This window comes from Hylobates moloch, unplaced genomic scaffold (assembly GCF_009828535.3).
Source record: "Hylobates moloch isolate HMO894 unplaced genomic scaffold, HMol_V3 SCAFFOLD_539, whole genome shotgun sequence".
NCBI classification, from domain to species: Eukaryota; Metazoa; Chordata; class Mammalia; order Primates; family Hylobatidae; genus Hylobates; species Hylobates moloch.
The window spans coordinates 745-19,993 of NW_026652814.1; the positions used below are offsets into that span (position 1 = coordinate 745).

A 19,249-nucleotide genomic window follows, 5' to 3' on the forward strand; every position below is an offset into this window, starting at 1 on the left:
TTTAAAAACAAAACAAAACAAATTTATTTCTTAATCTCCCGTGAACTAACTCTAGGCCAGTATCTTGAATTCCTTATGAAGACTGTTATTATATATCATGTTTTAAATTTTGCTTGATGAAAAATGTTAAAAACATTTTTTCACTGCACGGAAAAAAATCAACAAGCAAAATTACTAAAGGTAAGCAACCTGCAATAAAACCCGGAGAGTGACAAACTTTGGAATAGTTATAAATTCTATTTATCTAAAATCTAAGCGAATAAACTCAGCTAGCTGGGATTTCTTAGCACATTCTCTGAACTTTTATGGGCAAGATAAATGGTGAATAACCATGCTGACTTTAGAGATTTAATAATGAAACACCAGATCTTTAGAGATTCAATCCAATTTTCTTTGCTTGTATAATAAAAATACTACAAAATGCTAAACGGTTTTCCATTAACTAGAATACCCTATTCATGCAAAGTGGGAATTACACAAACTGCTCCAAAAGTGAAATTTGCACAAGTTCCCAAATTCTTTCCAAGATGATGCACATACTTTAGTCTGTACTTCAGCAACATCCTTAAATCGGCATAAGCTGGAAACCAGAATTTTTGCCAGCAGATGTCCAGTTCCTATGCATAAATTCTTCTTTGCAATCAAGTATCCTATAAGACTTAAACCCAGACACTGAATTTCTAGGAGAACAAAAAAAAGAATTGTTTTAAATCTCAAAACTGAAGAAAAATATTTAAAGACATCCAGTCACCAGCTCATGCCCTACAAAAATCTATTCTAAATCCTGAATTCAAATTGTACTGACCTTGGTCATCTGGATACATCTGTAGTGTGTGAAGCACTGAATCCATAGCACCTTCCAGGGATAACATCTCTAATGCATCAGGAAAATGTGCAATAGAAGAAATTACTTTTAATCCACATTTCTGAATCCCAGGATTTCCAATGAACTAAAATCAAAATAATACTTGCTGTTAGAAATGAGATCTTAATGCTTACCTTAGTTAAGACCAGTTATAGATTGACAAAATATAAATCAAGTAATCCAAATACAAATTAGTATCCTTGATTTTGTTTTTTATAACATTAATTACTTTTATTTATTATGAAGAATAAGAGTTAGCATTTTTACAATTAAGGAGAGCTTGTTCTGTGCCAGGCATTGTAATAAATACTTTGTAGGCATTTTATTTTCATAATCTCATGAAATCCATACTGATATCACTCCCATTAGAAGATGAATTCACTGAGGGTTAGAATGGTTGAGAACTGTTCTCAAAGTCTACACAAACTATAAATTGCAGAGATGAAACCAAACCAAGTACATTTGACCCCAGAGTCTACATGCTTGACCAGTAAAACGCAATGCTGCCTCTTAACAAATAAAATATTGATAATTACTCTTTACTGCAAGTGCTTTGCATGCCTTATTTCATCTATCCCCTCAACAGCTTCATGTAATAGGTTTGCCAAACTTTAAAGATGCAGAAATAAGAGCTCAAGTCACAGAGCTAATATGCACTGGGCCTGGGACTTGAATATAAATGTGTCCACCTTAGAAGCCCAGGATCTTAATTACGACCTCATCCAACCTCTTTAATCTGAATTTCCTCCAGATGATTTGACACTGTAAAGGTATTTTACTAGAGGTCACTTCTTTGTCCAGGCCATCCTACTCATCAGCCAAGAAGAAAATACAGCATACATCTAACTCTCATTCTGGTCATCTCTGCCTTTTCACACACAAGCAATACACGCCAAACATCTACCTTGATATGAATGCTCAACTCATAGCTTTTCTTTCAAAAATTATAGTGCCATCCTTCTCAGGAATTTTGCTTTCATTTAGATGATGTTTTGCAGACACTAGTTTCATGGTACCTCCACTCCAAAGACGTGATGGACTCCACCACAGATAGTCCAAAGAGCTGAAATAGCTTCGAGCCAGACATCTTTGACAAAAATCTTCTGCCTTCCAAGCTTCCTCATTTCTGTACGCTCAGTGAACAGATTTCCATCCCTTTCTCAGTCTAGTCCCCTAATGCCTCTCAATTATCTTTATTCAGTATCTTTTTTATAGAGGCTGAGGAGAAGCATCAGTTTCTCACCCTGTGTCCTTCTACTTCACACTTTAATTGCTCAGCTTGGACATCATTTCATATATCATCTTCATAAGACATTGTCTCCCTTGACATTTTTGTTTCCTGTCACTGTTTCCATAAGCACATCAGCTTGGAGGCTAATTAAATTTAGGTTTAAATTATGCGAATCTGAGAACCATTAAATACATCTGAGAACCATTAAATGAATGAAGTAACAATTACTCAGTTAGACAATGACTACTAAGAAGCGGTAAGTTAAAAAGTGGAACTTTTATTCAAGAAATATAAAGAAATTCAAAGTTTTGCTAAGTGAAATTGGAAGGCTGGTTTGGTGTGTGTCTCAGCTTCCTCATCTCTAAAACAATTCTAATAATGTAGGGTTGTTATAAGCATGAAATGAGATAGCTCTGTCCGTGGAATAAACCTTGAGAGAATAATGATCACAGGTCAGGCCTTGGGCTAAGCGCTGTCCTCAGAGATGGAAAACTTAAGAGTTAATGAGAGACTTTCCCTTAATCGGTCCTCTCTTTCCTCAAGCTACCATTTTTCCTTTATTTCTAAACTTATTAGTAGAAAAGTCGACTCCCACTACCTCCACAGTCACCCTACCCTTTAATTTCATACAATCAGACTTCTTTCCTTACTATTCTGAATTTGAACCATTCAAAGAAAAAAGTCCAATAACAACTTAATTGGTGCTTTTCATCCCTTAATTTCCATGACATCGTACTCCCCTAATTATTCTCAATCTTTAAAACCATTCCTTTACCCATCTCCTTTACAATGCCTTCTTTTACCTCCAAACCCTGCCCAAAGTTCTTTCTATCTTCTATTCATGGATGGGATTTCATACACTAATATGACTTCAAGTCATAGTAACAATAGCAATGACCACAATAACGATGCCAAAACCGGTGTAGCACTCGCTCTGTGCCAGACATTCTTTGAAGTACTTCATACGTATTCACCTACTTAATCCTCCCAAAACCTTTGTGATGTAGACACACTATTGTTGTCCTGAAGTACAGATGAAAAAAATTGTGACACAGAGACCTGTGAGCACACAAGTCAAAGCACAAGTTTAAATCTCTCAAGTTCTAAGCCCAAATTTCTTTTTGCTTGATACCAGTATCTTAAATTCAGATATTCAAGGCCAAAAGTTTAGTATCTTCTACAAAAAAAAAAGTCAGATTGTCATTCTGAACTTTCTGTTTGATTAATAGTACCAGCATTCCTGTTTGGCAGGCAAGGCCAGCTTCACAGGTGTGTATTTGTACAATCCTACATGGCTTCATGCTCACAGAGCACTTGCTTCAATGCTTTGTTGTCACCCTTGTAAAATCGTTAATAATTTTCAAACAAGGAGTGTTCATTTCCATTTTATACTACGCCCCGAAAATTACGTATCCACTTCTACTCCCAAGCTCAAAGTGCATCATAGGCTTATTTTTATGCTAAAATTATATCATATTGATATTTATAAAGCACCTATTTCTGTCCTCAATATCTCTACATCTAACAAGCTTCTACTCAGTTACTGGTGCTTTTACCTGGAACTCCCCTAGGCTCTAACCATTTCAGTCCAGGTCAATGATGACTAATGACTTGGAGCAGGTAATCTCTGATTTGTCTATGCAAAAAGAGAATTCAGAGTATCACATGATAACATGTGATGGTGCATTAATAAACTGATAATTTTAAATATGAGCATTTGATTTTTAATAGCTAAGTAAATGTTTAAAAATTAATATTTATATATACATATATGTGTTATATAGGTATGACTATCATGATATTTACAAGCCCACAATAGAATTTCCTTCAGTTATCTAACGCTCCATCTTGAAATAGTAATGTATTGCATTGGTGCTCAAATAGGGATTAAAGTCAATTTACTAGTGTCTACTTAGGAGGTGTTTTTCAAGTGAAACTCTGGAGATGCCAACAGAAGGATGGCAGCATCCTACCACCTATGCTTTTTTACTCTCCAAGTTTTTTTCAGAGAATCCATAAATATTGAAATGGTTTCTCTAATGAGTGAGCTAGCCAGCTCAATGGAAAAATACTCACGCCGGCCTCTTTCCTAGCTACTAGGTAAGTAGATTAGCCAAAGAAAGGAAAACAGACTCACATTCCCAGATAATTTGTGTTTTGTTTTCTCCCTTTGTCCTTTTTCTTTTATAAATGCCATCTCCGATTTTGATAAATAAGCTAAATGTGTGGAATGACGTCCCTTGTCTGTGAGTAAGTGGCATGGTGATAAATATGGTCTCTGGATTAGTCTTTGAAAAATTAAAAGATTAAGGCAAAAGAGATCCAACATCATATGACTGATAGCCCCGAAGAAGAGAGCTAAGATAATGAAACAGAAAAATGTAGATATTTAGGCTGGTCACGGTGGCTCACATTTGTAATCTCAGCACTTTGGGAGGTCGAGGCAGGATTGCTTGAGTCAAGGAGTTTGAGACCAGCCTGGGCAACATAGTGAGACCCTGTCTCCATTTTTGTATTAAAAATAATAATAATAAGTAATATTATTATATTTTATAATATATAATATAATATAATATAACATATTATAATAATAATATCCAGTTCTACTCCCAAACTCAGAATGCTCCACAGGCTTTTTTTCATGCCAAAATTATATCAAATTGGTATTTATAAAGCATCTATCTTTATCCTTAATATCTTTACCATGTATGTGTATATGTATTTGTGTATGTATATGTATATAAAGATGCAACTCAAGAAAACTTTCCAGGAAAAAAGTTGAATAGATAGCTAGAATGAGGATACCATATCCCAGGACTAACATTGAGATATACCCTAATAAAGTGGATGGATTTCAAGAGAAAAAGTCCTTTCAGCACCAGGCAAAAATATCCAAGCACTTAGCAGTAAGAAACAAATGAAGCTGGCCTCAGACTTCTTCACTAAAACATTCAGTACTAGAACACAGTGAAATGCCTACAAACACTTCAAGGAAAAAAAAACCAATTATTTTAGAACCAACAAAACTTTTTTTAAGAGTCCAAATATAAAGGCAAAAACAACAACAACAAAATATAAACATTAAATATTCAAGGAATTAAACTTTTCTAAGAAATTCAGACAACTAAAAGATGAGTGGAAAAACAGTAACAAAAGGACTTGAGATGAAGACTGATTCCAAATAACGATAGGAGTAAGATAAACGCAAACCTAGAAAGCATAATTAGAAAGCTGAATATAAATATTATCTACCCTGCCAATGTGGAGTTAATTTATTGAACAAAAGTAGGTGGGAAAACAGGAGATATTAGAACCGCAAATACTCTGATTTCCTCATCTTTCATAGCCAGGGCTCAAAAGATACTTTTAAATCTAATTATAATAACATTAACATTTATTGAGCGCATACTATGTGCCGAGCACTATACTGACACTTTTGCATGAATTATCTTATAAAACCTTCAACAACTCTAAGTGAAAAATCAGTTATTATCTCCATTTTATACATAACAAAACCAAGACATTAAGTACTTGTCCAGGGTGCATAGTCTGTAGGTAGTAGTGTCAGATTTAAATTCAGATATCTTAATTCCAGGAACCACAAACTTAGCTATTAGAAAATTTTATATAGCTAAAGCTATAAAAACAAACATATACTTTGCTACAATTGGGTGACAAAAGCGAGGGAGAGGACATAAAGTGGCGGAAATATATTAATTTCATCCAAAAGTGTGCATAATGTGTCAACATACAGGAAGGAAAAAACGAATACCTGGGAAATACATTCGTACACATAGAAAATTGAAGATTTTTCCATAGCAGCACATTAGGAATCTCACCTCATTGTTTTTTAATATTTATGTAGGATGATATAATTTGGAAATGGTATAATTTATCTGATTAGTCTCTATTGATGGGTATTGTATTGTCAGGAAAGATTAATGAAGCTGCAGTAACAATTCTCAAAATTTTATAGGGTGCAAAAATAATAAGTTCCATTGTTGCTCATGCTACATATGTGTTGCAGGTCAGGAAGGGACTCTGCTTGTTGTAGTCCCTCAGGGACCTCTACTGATGGAGGAACTACTATCTCAAACACTGCAGGTCATCGTACCTGAGATAGTATTCTGCAAGATGCCTCACCAGCTATTCCCTCCACTTACAACTCCCTGACCAAAATTAGTCACATGCTTCAACCTAACTACTAAATACTATGCCAGAATTACCAGAATGTGGAGAAATAAAAATATTTGGCAAACAGCATGAATGATTACCATGCAAGCATTTGGTTTGTTGCCACATTTTTAATTACGAATCATGCCACAGTGAACATTCATGTCTAATAATCTTTCTGTACGTGAGCAAGTATATCTACATTAAAAATTCTTAGAATGAAATTGCTGATCAGAAAACATGGAATTTTAGTTTTGACAGATATTACCAAATTTCCCTCCAACAAGGTGTTTCGTTGTCATTTACGTTAAAAACAATTATAGTTGAAACTTTTAATATGTACATCTACCAATTTCATTATAGACTTTAAATCTCATCCATCTGTAATTTGTTTTGGCAAAAGGAGCAAGATAAATATTCAGCTTCCTTTGCTTTTCCCAAATGGCTGAAGAGTTAGTTGTTCCAACACAAGTAACTGAGTAATCTAGTTTCCTCCCAGCAGTCAAGGAATATCATAACATTACAAATTTTTATTTGAGTCTATTTCCTGAGCCACCCTTCTGTGGCACTGATCTGTCTCCCCTACTGCCAGTATCACGCCATTATAATTACTAAAATTGTGCAATACATTTGATTATCTTTTGGAGTTAGGCCATATGAATTAACACTCTTTTTTAAAATTCTCCTGATTACTCATATGTATTAATTTTTTCATACAAATTTTACACTAGCTTACTTAGTTCCAGAAAATACTATTGTTATTTTTACTAATGGCTCATAAATAGATCAATTTTCATTTTTAGAAATTTAGTCCTTCATCAAAAAAGATGTATCTTTTCATATATTCAACTACTCCTCTCTGCCCCTAAGCTTCATAGTTTTCTGTATATTCATCCTGTAAACCTTTTTTAAATTTTACTTATATGCAATTTGTTGTTGTCATTATTGTTGTTGCTTTTGCAGATGAGCTCTGTTTTTGACTACTGAAATCAATATATTCAATATTTAAGCTGAGTATATTTTGCTTCAAGGTTTTTGTGAAGCTCACAAGTTCTTTGATTTGTGCCCATTTCATCAGAAGACTGGTTTTACTTTACTGGATTTCCTCACTGAAGAGAACAGGACTGTCACCGCATATAAAACACAGATGCAGCCAAAATGTGTGGAGTTTATTTTCTGCTTCGCTCTCTGGAAACAATAACGAACAAATATATCGCTCTGGAACAGGTGACAAAGTCTTCATCTGTGGAAAAGCTAAAAGGATCAGGCATAAATGGAACATCGCTGTTCTAGACAGAGATTTTAACTTCAGCTTGAATTTTATTGCACTTTGATGTATCCAAACATGGATTCGCTTTATAAATACTCTTCTTAGTCTCTGCTTTATAAATCAGAGTTGAATCTCAAGTTCTACCTTATTTGGAACTCTGCTCTCCAAGTTTAGATGTATTAAAATGTAATTCATTTTATTGTGTCTGCAATCTTTGAACCTAAACCTCTGATGCTTTGTAATTACTATTCAGAGTAAGACCTGCAATTACAGGATTTTGGAGCTACAGTAATCACTCTCATCTTTTAGAGCCATTTTCCTCAACCATGATGAAGGATTAGGGGAATTACAGTGGAGAGGTTTTTGAAATAAAATATTGTTACTTGTGTTTCCCCATACCTTAACTCCCCACCCCTGTCGATAATCAGTGCTGAGTGAAAGGCTGTGCGTCATTACTGAAGTACTGGCGTGGGGGAAAAGCAGTGCTCAACCATTTCTTCTCAGATGGAACAAAGTGATTTTCTCCACATCACAGCACTTACCTGCTCTCTTGGCTCCCGACTGCTGAGGTTACACCTCACTTAGGCTTCTCTAATAACTTTAGAGAATGTTGGCTAACTGGAACCAGTTATCTATATGGCTGTTTTGGTACCTCTTCCACTTTTCACCAACACTCACCATGAATAAAATTAACTGTTCCCTCTTCTATGTACTTAGACTATGTTCACAATGCTGGTATCCCTCCTAAGTGCTCGTATAGAACAACTGGTTTTATGCACAGTTGTTATTCCTCTCACAATAAGGCAGGATAGGTATTAAAAGGAAGTAACCGTGTCCTCAGGAGGCGGCAACTGTGGCAGTCTTAATGTCAACATAATAAGTTTCAGCATTTGCATTGTAGCCCAGCTCATTTGAGCAAAGCTATCTCCAGTAGGGAATTGCCCCTGTAGGGAGCATACACATTGTTTTTTAATTACACTTTAAGTTTTAGGGTACATGTGCACAATGTGCAGGTTAGTTACGTATGTATACATGTGCGATGTTGGTGTGCTACACCCAGTAACTCATTTGACGTTAGGTATATCTCCAAATGCAGTCCCTCCCCCCTCCCCCCACCCCGCAACAGGCCCCAGTGTGTGATGTTCCCCTTCCTGTGTCCATGTGTTCTCATTGTTCAATTCCCACCTATGAGTGAGAACATGCGGTGTTTGGTTTTTTGTCCTTGTGACAGTTTGCTGAGAATGATGGTTTCCAGCTTCATCCATGTCCCTACAAAGGACATGAACTCATCCTTTTTTATGGCTGCATAGTATTCCATGGTGTATATGTGCCATATTTTCTTAATCCAGTCTATCACTGTTGGACATTTGGCTTGGTTCCAAGTCTTTGCTATTGTGAATAGTGCTGCAATAAACATACATGTGCATGTGTCTTTATAGCAGCATGATTTATAATCCTTTGGGTATATACCCAGTAATGGGAGGGCTGGGTCAAATGGTATTTCTAGTTCTAGATCCCTGAGGAATCGCCACACTGACTTCCACAATGGTTGAACTAGTTTATAGTCCCACCAACAGTGTAAAAGTGTTCCTATTTCTCCACATCCTCTCCAGCACCTGTTGTTTCCTGACTTTTTAATGATGGCCATTCTAACTGGTGTGAGATGGTGTCTCATTGTGGTTTTGATTTGCATTTCTCTGATGGCCAGTGATGATGAGCATTTTTTCATGTGTCTGTTGGCTGCATAAATGTCTTCTTTTGAGAAGTATCTGTTCATATCCTTTGCCCACTTTTTGATGGGGCTGTTTCTTTTTTTCTTATAAATTTGTTTGAGTTCATTGTAGATTCTGGATATTAGCCCTTTGTCAGATGAGTAGATTGCAAAAATTTTCTCCCATTCTGTAGGTTGCCTGTTCACTCTGATGGTAGTTTCTTTTGCTGTGCAGAAGCTCTTTAGTTTAATTAGATCCCATTTGTCAATTTTGGCTTTTGTTGCCATTGCTTTTGGTGTTTTAGACATGAAGTCCTTGCCCATGCCTATGTCTTGAATGGTATTGCCTAGGTTTTCTTCTAGGGTTTTCATGGTTTTAGGTCTAACATGTAAGTCTTTAATCCATCTTGAATTAATTTTTGTATAAGGTGTAAGGAAGGGATCCAGTTTCGGCTTTCTACATATGGCTAGCCAGTTTTCCCAGCACCATTTATTAAATAGGGAATCATTTCCCCATTTCTTGTTTTTGTCAGGTTTGTCAAAGTTCAGACGGGTGTAAATATGTGGCATTATTTCTGAGGGCTCTGTTCTGTTCCATTGGTCTATATCTCTGTTTTGGTACCAGTACCATGCTGTTTTGGTTACTGTAGCCTTGTAGTATAGTTTGAAGTCAGGTAGCATGGGGAGCATGCACATTTTGATTTTCCTTGTCCTCAGACTGACCTTTTGCTCATTATAATAGTAAAACACACACCCCTGTGTGGAGATTTCAGATACTTATGAGACATGCGATATACGAACAAGCATGTACAGCTACTGCACATGTGCACTCAGAGGACCACCCAGAATATGCTTACTAGTAACAGTTCTTCCCACCCACTTATGAAAAATCATGTACAACTCCCACAAAGGGAGTCTTCCTAGTGCCAGTCTATGCTGTCTCATCCTTACTAGCAAGCCCGCCCTGAATTCTGTCAGTGTATAAGTGTCTATTCCTCACTTAACTTGCAAAATATTCTTTTTCTTTTGCAATAAATTACTCGATGCTGCATCTTCTCTGCTATGTGTCTCTTGTTTAAAGAAAAGAACCAAGGTTTCTCAACAGCCATCAACAACCAGCTTATGAGATTCAGGAGAGAAGGGTATGAAGCATATTTATTTATCTTCTAAATGCCTAACCCCTTCCTTCCATATACTTATTTTCAACAAATATTTCTCAAGATAAACTTAACCCATTACAACATAAATTCTTGCCATACTCAAGGATTGTATTAAAGTTTGAGTATAAATGACTCAAACATATTATAGGCAGTGAGTGACATTATAAAGTTCAATTTAAAATGAATTTTTAAGGGAGATCTCTCTGGAAGCTACTTTAATTAATTTGTGACATTTATCAAAGTATATCAAATCACATGGAATCATTTCCACTAATTACTTTAAATAGGCTCCTCCTTTTATAAAAATGTTCACACTAATCATGTCTTTATTCTTAACATCTTTAATAAAGAACCAATTCATTTTATGCAAAATTTCCAAAACTTCTTAATTCCACCAATACTTTTTGCATTACACAATTTAAATGTAATTCCCTTCTTCTCTTTTTCATACTCAGCATGATTTATTGATACTTTAATTATAATGTAGGAACATAGATATGTAAATGCTAAAAAATGGAAACAACGTATACCAAATCATTTCAGAGGTTATTTCTCCGGAGAACAATGAAAAGGAGCACATGGAATCAAAGAAGACTTTACTGTTTTTGTTTGTTTGTTTTTGTTTCGAGAGGAAGTCTCACTCTGTCGCCCAAGCTGGAATGCAGCAGCATGATCTCAGCTCACTGCAACCTCTGCCTCCTGGGTTCAAGCGATTCTCCTGCCTCAGCCTCCCATTTAGCTGGGATTACAGGCATGCGCCACCATGCCCAGTTAATTTTTGTATTTTTAGTAGAGACAGGGTTTCATCATGTTGGCCAGGTTGGTCTCAAACTCCTGACCTGGTGATCCACCTACCTCGGCTTCCCAAAGTGCTGGGATTACAGGTGTGGGCCACCGTGCCCAGCCGAAGACTTTACTGTTAACCCTGGTATGTCTTCATGGGCTAAACCATATACTATGAGACCAGAAAAGAAAGATAAGTAGCCAGAGGACAGAAAGAGAAAACAGCAGCCAGAGTACCCGGCATGACTCATAAGGTCTAGTTGCACATCTAGCTCTTTGGTTCTCTTTCTGGTTGAGCAAACTAGAGTGGATTTATGTTACTGGCAATCAAAAGAATCTTGCCTACATCTATAATTGATAACACACTTAGCTGGACTTAGCTTAGTACTTATCTTTTCACTTCCCACATCCCCACTGTCATCTTATGTCTCTAACCACATGACTCCCTCCTATCATAGTAAACGGAGAACAGAAAACTTAGACTGAAGAAGCCCCCCTGGTTCTCCAAATTTAATATTTTAGTTAATAGCATAAAGACAGAAAACTTATATTCAACATACCCTGTTCAAAGCTGCTAGGACCAGTTTGTGAATATCATTCTTGAAACACTGTTTTTTAACCACATTTAGCTTACGATGAGATTCTGTATCCTCCCTGGATTCTTCTGGCATGCCTAAACGCACAGATAAATAAATAAAGAAAGAATTTTCTTATAAACATTTGAGTTGAACAGACTGTTACTTTCTAGAAATTGTCATAATTAATCTCACAATATATGTGTTGTACTTTTTTCTAGTACATGTTTCCTTATCAAAGAAATAACCAGAAATTTTAAGGAATCTATAAAAATAGTTCATCACTGAATATAAAATAAATATAATGTGGAAGAATGCTTACTGAATTTGAAGTAGTAAAAAATTATGATGGTGAAGAAATTTTCTGTAGCAAACAATCGCTTTTTTGTGTGAGGAGGCTGTGCTTTAAGATGCCGCAAGATTTTTATGCAACAATGGACAACTTGAGAATCAGAGTTATTTGGACTACAACATAAAAAGGTCAGAAATGAAATGTAGACAAAACAGAGTAGCTGGAATAATCGTAGCAAAAGATAAGATTTGAGTTTCAGTATTAAGGTGGTAGAGAACATGTCATTTTTTAGAAGTTCTGTAAAGGCTATATAATAGCATTGTTATTTTAAAAATCATATTCCTTATTAAGCTACACTGTAGCTGAACTATGCTAAAAACACTACAAGTCAAAAATGTGGTAATATAACATATAAGTAAAATTATTATGAATGAATAATGTTTTCCAAACCTAAGATTATAGACATAACTATTAATAAATAATCATTTATAATCTTCCACTTTAATAATCTGCATTAATATAAACTATAAGCTGGCTACAGCAGGTTTTTCATTTATTTAAGAAGCATTTGAATTCCAATTACATGCCAAGGATTTTGTTAATGCTTGGAATACTATGGTAAAGAAGGCAGCCTTGATAACCCTCCTCCAACTTTCAGTCCTTATTTTAAAATGTACTCAAAGAGGTTCTGACATTCACTGCAGCCGTGGGGTCTGGGGCAAGTCCCTTAAACTGTCTGTGTATCATTTCCGGTGACCAAGATCACACTAACTTCTGAGGCTGCCTTGTACGCCTTAAGAAGATGTGATCACTAAAACTGACCTGTTTGCGTAGTAAAAACATCATGCTTCATGTAATGGGTCTTATTAAACATCTTCCTTATATTAAGACCAAATGAACATTCCTGTAAATTTCTTCTCCAGTCTTTGTTCTATCGCTTGAGGTCCTACTATTCAAATGGATGTAATTTCCTTTCTACGTAACAGTCCTTTAGGTTGTGTGGACTGTAAATTTTTTTGAGAGCAGTATCCGTAACCTCATCATCTCCCGAGACCTTAAGGATTCTAGACATAGTGCTTTAAATACAACAGTTGTTCAGAACAAGATTGTTGCACAAATATTTATTTTAAAATGCCTACTCTGGAGTCAGCCTGCATAAGCTGAAAATCTGGTGCTGTTATATCAGGCCTGACCTTAAAAATCTCTACAATTCTATGCCACAGCTTTGTCATCCATACAATACCAAAATAATAATAATAATAATAATAATATCTGCCTCATGGACTGCTGTGAGAAATAAAAGAGTTAATATACTTAAAATACTTCAAACTATGCCTAATAATTTTTAAGTCCTCCATATTTGTTTGGTATTATTAGTTACTGGTTATAAGTGAGTAGATTGGAATAGAGTTTCATATCCCCTTGAGTCATCTCTTCTTCAAATAAAACAATCTCAGTTCCTCTTATTGCTCTTCTTAATGTGCTTTTATCTCCCTAATCACTCTCCTCTATACACTTCCCAATTTGCCTATATCCCTTCTTAGAGAATTTCACAGTATTTCCTCTAAAACTTGCAGTAACTCAAGAACAAGTCAAATGATATTTTATTAAAGTAACTGGGTCTTTATTATTATTTTCTTAAAGCAACCAGCTTTAATGCCTTCAACAAGTTGCTATAAAGTAGAAGAGAAAATGTATAGTAATAGATTGAAAGAAACTTAAGATATATACACTAGATGCAATATGCTATCCTTAATTGGACCCTAAATTATACACATTTGCCATAATGTACATCTTTGCCACTAAAAAACCTGAATATAATCTAGTTAATAAATGAATATATGTACACCTAGGTATTTTATAAGAACCTCAACTTAACATGTTCAAACCAGAATCATAGTCAACCTCGAAACCACTGGAGTATTGCTACCACAGTTACTTGTTGATACTTAGAATGATACGGTACTGCACGGCATGGTACATTACTTAGGGCACAGCACAGTACAGTGTAATGTGGTAGTATAATATGTTAGCATAGAGTAAATGACTAAGCCTTTACCTACTAGAAGAATGTACTTACACACTGATATGCTTATAAAATGTATTTTTTTACATAAAGTACAGTCCTCAAGTGATTATTTTCAAGGGCACCCATAATACATCTGATTGATTGTTGACTAACAATTTTGCTTCAGGGTCAGTTTAAGAACAATAAAAGAAAAGAAATACTGTATTCAAAACTTGCTTTTGGACTAAAAGAGTATTATTTTATTAACTAACAGAAACGGTTTTTGAGTGTCCTTTGGTTATCTTTAAAACTCAAAACCTCCCTCAAAAGAATAAGGCTGTCAACTTTAAGGATAATCAAAAGGCATTTTTATTGTTTTTAATTACAATCTAAAAATAAAATTCAATAAAACATGCAATAATATTTTCAAGTAAAATTACATCTGTTAAATTATGCCTCGAAACTAAGCTGAAACTATGAATAGGACACCATGATTCAATTTTTAAAATACTGATTGAATAGCCACCAGAGGACTGGGGGGCCCAGAAAAAAATGACTGAAGAAAGCTCTGGCCTTGAAAAAACTTTTATATCGAGTAATACTCTTATACAGAGAAACAAAATATCTATGTAACTAGAGAAAATGATAGATTTAAGAATATTTCATTTTAAAAGAACAAGGCAAAAATGACTTCAAAAGACTGGGAACTTCACAAAACAAAGTATCATCCCTCATACTTACAGATCACGATGTCACATCAAACAGATGTCCCAACCATCTGTCCAATCTGCCCTCTCATCTGTGTTTCCATTGCCGGGTCCCTTCCCCGAGTCTCACTTGACTACCATGGACCTCCAACCCAATCTCCTTGTATCTAGTCTCTCTCCCTGTCTATCATCCTCTGCACCACGATGCTATTGTCTTTAGTTGCAAATGTCGGTGTGACACTACAATCTGTAAACACTTTCAATAAACTTGGATTGGCTCCATTTTTAAAAGGCACAAATTTTTTAGCACTGCATTCAAGGCCCTTTTCTTTGGGCCTCAGCCTTTCCTTCCACACTCATCCCCAAGCACTCCTCTCCTTATCCTCCATGCCTCACTCACCCCCGACCACGTGCACTTTCTTCTGCTTGAAATGTCCTCCTTGGCCTTTCTACCAGGCCAGCTCTATTTACCCTTCCACCTCAAATATTACAATCTCTGTCCTACTCCTTGTAAGAAATCATTTGTGCCTCCATCCATATTCTCAAAGCCTTTTATATATGCATCTATCATGCCTCTCTCACACTGCCTGTTAATTAACTATTTACACTTCCATCTACCTCTAAGCTCCTACAACAGTACAGTTGTGCTTTTTTTCCAATTCATCTTTCAAAGTTTAACAGCATCACAGTGCTTAGAACATAAGAAACACTTAATAAATGTGTTGAATGAATGGAGACATAGGTGTTTTAAAGGGCTTTGGAGAACAAATAAGGTGATAACAGATGTAAGTAAGAATTAAAGGTGGGTGGAGGGTGGAAGCCATTGAGGTAAATGAGTACAAGCCACATTGGAGAAAGATTAATTCAATCACAGAGTAAGAAAAGGATGGAAATGAAGGAAGAGAACAGGTATGAAAATTAGCTAATAGTAGAATTCAAACAAGAGAAAAAAAGCTTGAACTCAAGTCATGGCAACAAAAATAGAAAAGAATTACCAGAGATGAACACCCTCCTTAAAAATAAAAGCTCCACATTTTACATTGTAGTTATTTTGTATAAATAAATTACTGAATTTCATATTGTTTTCTTATAAAAATTAATCTAAGTGACTCTTCTGCATCATATTTAACCTCTTTTTGGTTTAACAGTATGATTTACATTTAGTCGACAGAAACTAGTCTTTTAATATTTGCCTAGAATATTGCTATTTCGTGAAAAATCAAAAATCCATTTAAATTGTTACCTTTTCCCACAATCAACTACGTAACTTACCTGGCACTATAAAATGTAAAATAGCTCGAAGCGCCTCCAGCTGCACTGGTAATGATGTCTCATGACATTTCATAACTGTTATTATTTTGGGGACCACTGCTGCCATTGTATCCAGGGAAGTGTTGCTGGGGATATAAAATTGGCATGTTTATTGAAAGACCGATCTGATTCAATGGTATAAACACCAAATTGAAATAAGTACAAGAGGACAGAATCAATATATTTTATCAGGAAAGACTATATGAAAATGCATTTGAAATCAGTAGTATAAGCATACATAATTGTAATTGTCTAAACTTTGAACTCATAAGATAGAATTCATAGTAACCCGGGAATTACTTCATTTCACAAAACTAACACCATTCTTCTGACCTAGGATGGGTCAATGACCACAATCCCAGCAGGCAGGTGTTATTATCCCCATTTGCTACATGAAAACCTTAGACAGATAGAGGTTAAATATTCAGGTAGGTCTTATCACTAGAAACTGACAGAGACAAGGCTGGTACCCAAACTTGTCTGACCCCAAGACAAGGCCTCTTTATATCACACGAACCTTCTTCTTCCAGATTAATGTCACTGGACTTCTTATATGGTATTTTTAACTATTTTTAATTTGTTTTACAGTCTTGGTTTCTCTAAGGTATTTAAGCTATTCTTTCTTTTACATATGAGCAAATGTCACTTGACTAGAATGCAGTAGGTACTATGAACTTTAATACAGTCAATCCTTGCTTTCCTTGTTAACTGAAACTTGTGCATATCAGAACCATGTTCTCACTTTGCATGGTTCTGTGGACACTGAGATACATTCCTTCTTTTCCAACTTAAAGTCCCAGTTTAAACACATCCCTCCGTTGGAGCCTCCCCTCCTTGGGCAACCCCAGCTGGGTCTACTCTACTCTTACCATTGCGTCTTTTACACACTACTGCCGCTGCATTCTGAGACTGTATTTTACTTATCAGTCTCTCAACTAACATGAGTTCTGTAGGGGCAGACACATTGTCAGAGCCAAAGCGGAATCTCCAGGACTGCAACTGTACACATTTTACTTAAGAGCATGCAGCCAGAAACATTAAATGCCTTGCCCAGAATCTACAGAATCCTAGACTGGAGTTTATTCCGCTGTGTTTTTGCCCCATTTGTAAAGGTTCGCACACTTCTGGCACCATTAAAGTCAATATTTAAGATAAACTTTTCATCTCAGTGTTCAAAAACAGCATTTAAATAAGAGAAATACAGCTTAGAGAGATATATAAACATAGATTAGTTAGACTGATGTTAAAAACAGTGTAACCCTACTTCTTACAAGTCTGCAGTTATGCTACATTTCATGCTATATGCACTTCATTTATTCACACTTAATAACAGTATAACAACAATAGATACAATTTGTTGAGTCCTTAAAATGCAGCAGGCATTATCCTAATCCCTTTGTAAAAATTAATTTATTTAATCCTTACATTCTAAGCTTACAACTTTCAAGGTTGTTATCGTTCCTCTTTACCAATGAGGAACGTGAAATTTTAGAGATGAAACAGTTGGCTCAAATTAGTGGCCAAGCCAGGAACAAAATTAGTTTTTACTGCAACTTCTGTGCCAATTATTTTTGTTACACATGAAAGTTTTCTGTATAGCCTCTTTTTGTTCGAAATTTACTCAGACAATGCCAAATTTACATCATATTTTTTGGCTGAACAAAATGCAAAAAGGCACTGAGCCTATTCTACAGTAGGTACCTTCTGCATATTATTCATTTTTAGTCTTTTAAACAGGTATTTTTTTTAAGCCACAAGTTCTGCCCACACCTACCACCCCTCACCCCCATCTCATCTCACCCTGCCCCACCACCATCCACACATAGATCAAAGGATCTGGTCTCTGTTGTGCCACTAACCTGCAGCTATATAATCTTAACATCTCTGCACTTGGACCAGATGTAGTTAAAATTTTCCCTAACTAAGGATTGAGAGCAGGAAGAGAAGACAAAGTTCATTCAGATGAAGGAATAATATATTCATTGTGAAAGAGCAAAATTCAGCCATATCCTGATTTTATCTTTTATAACTTTCACATACACAATAATTAGAAAAACTGCTGTATGCTATGTGCTATACAATTACCACTTTTCAAAATATAGTCAATGTCAAGCACCAGGTTCAGAAGCAAACCTTCAACATGTTTCCACAAGCTTGCCATTCCTTTCAGTGTTCAGATACAGTAAGTCTATGGTACTAGTGACACGAGATTACGTTGCAAAATGCTTCAATTCTCAAGTGTCTTATGTTTTTCTTTTTCTTTTCATTGTTAGAAATATGCTTGAAATATTGATATTCTACCTGGTCCAATAAGATATATTCTGTACAAGTTAATGAATCTATATTACCTTCCTTCAAAAAGATGATTTAGCATTTTACAGCCACTTTCAGCCACTTCAGGAGAATGTATATGCTTCTGCATTAACTCCAAAACATTCAGGTATATTCCTTTTGATAACAGTATTTTTCTGAAATTAACTGAGATTTTTAAAAATGTTACTTATAGATATGAAAGCATATTTTCATAATTTTACTATAACATTTAGAATATTAATATAGTCCAAATTTACAGGAAAGCATATACAAGAGCACACATAATTTATAGTTCATTGACAGCTTAAAGATAATTCATGTTTATTTCTTTAAAACACATGTCATTTCCAATTGTTTTTGCCTTTATTAACCCTTTGCTGGGATTTTGGTTTTAACATTCTTATTCATAGAGTAGATGGTTTTAATGTAATCACCATGTCTCTGTCCATTGCGAAAGGAGTGTTTTTCCAGGAAAAAAGAAATCTGTTTAAATAATGGTCTCCAAAATAAGAATGAAAGTTAAATTTTATTCCAATACTTAAAACAAGTTCACAAATAACTGCACTTACATAGAGCTAAGACTAACCAGATATGCTAGACAATGGTGGGCTGGGAATGAGTTACAAGCATGTAGAGGTATTGACCATTCACTCAGCTTTTTGGGAGTGTGGGGAATGAAGGGGCTGTAACAGGCTTGGTTGCTTTCAGCCTTCAGCTGCTTTGACCATTTATCCCAGCGGACTTTACAAACATTATAATTTCTATATATGCCATCATATACAAAGGAATGGAAAGTATTTACATAGAACATAAGTAATGACAGTTATTTTCACAAAGTAATGCCAAAGTC

The 19,249-nt window shown here is 35.4% G+C and overlaps 1 protein-coding gene across 1 annotated transcript; it reads right to left on the reverse strand.

The window, feature by feature from the left end:
- Positions 1–439: 439 nt before the first annotated feature.
- On the reverse strand, positions 440–18,559 carry LOC116464382 (leucine-rich repeat serine/threonine-protein kinase 2-like). Its single transcript, XM_032147635.2, has 5 exons — positions 18,435–18,559; positions 16,048–16,172; positions 11,754–11,866; positions 806–950; positions 440–680 (listed from the first exon to the last, which is right to left on the reverse strand). The coding sequence occupies exons 1-5, from the start codon at positions 18,506–18,508 to the stop codon at positions 457–459; spliced, it is 681 nt and encodes a 226-aa protein (XP_032003526.1). The 5' UTR covers positions 18,509–18,559; the 3' UTR covers positions 440–456.
- Between the last annotated feature and the right edge of the window lie 690 nt (positions 18,560–19,249).

Excerpts from the sequence above, each read along its gene's own strand:
- LOC116464382 (XM_032147635.2), bottom strand. The coding sequence starts at position 18,508 with ATGCAGAAGCATATACATTCTCCTGAAGTGGCTGAAAGTGGCTGTAAA. Across the intron at positions 16,173-18,434 it reads AATCATCTTTTTGAAGGAAG|CAACACTTCCCTGGATACAA; the intron begins GTAATATAGATT and ends TTATATCCCCAG. Across the intron at positions 681-805 it reads GATGTATCCAGATGACCAAG|AAATTCAGTGTCTGGGTTTA; the intron begins GTCAGTACAATT and ends TTGTTCTCCTAG.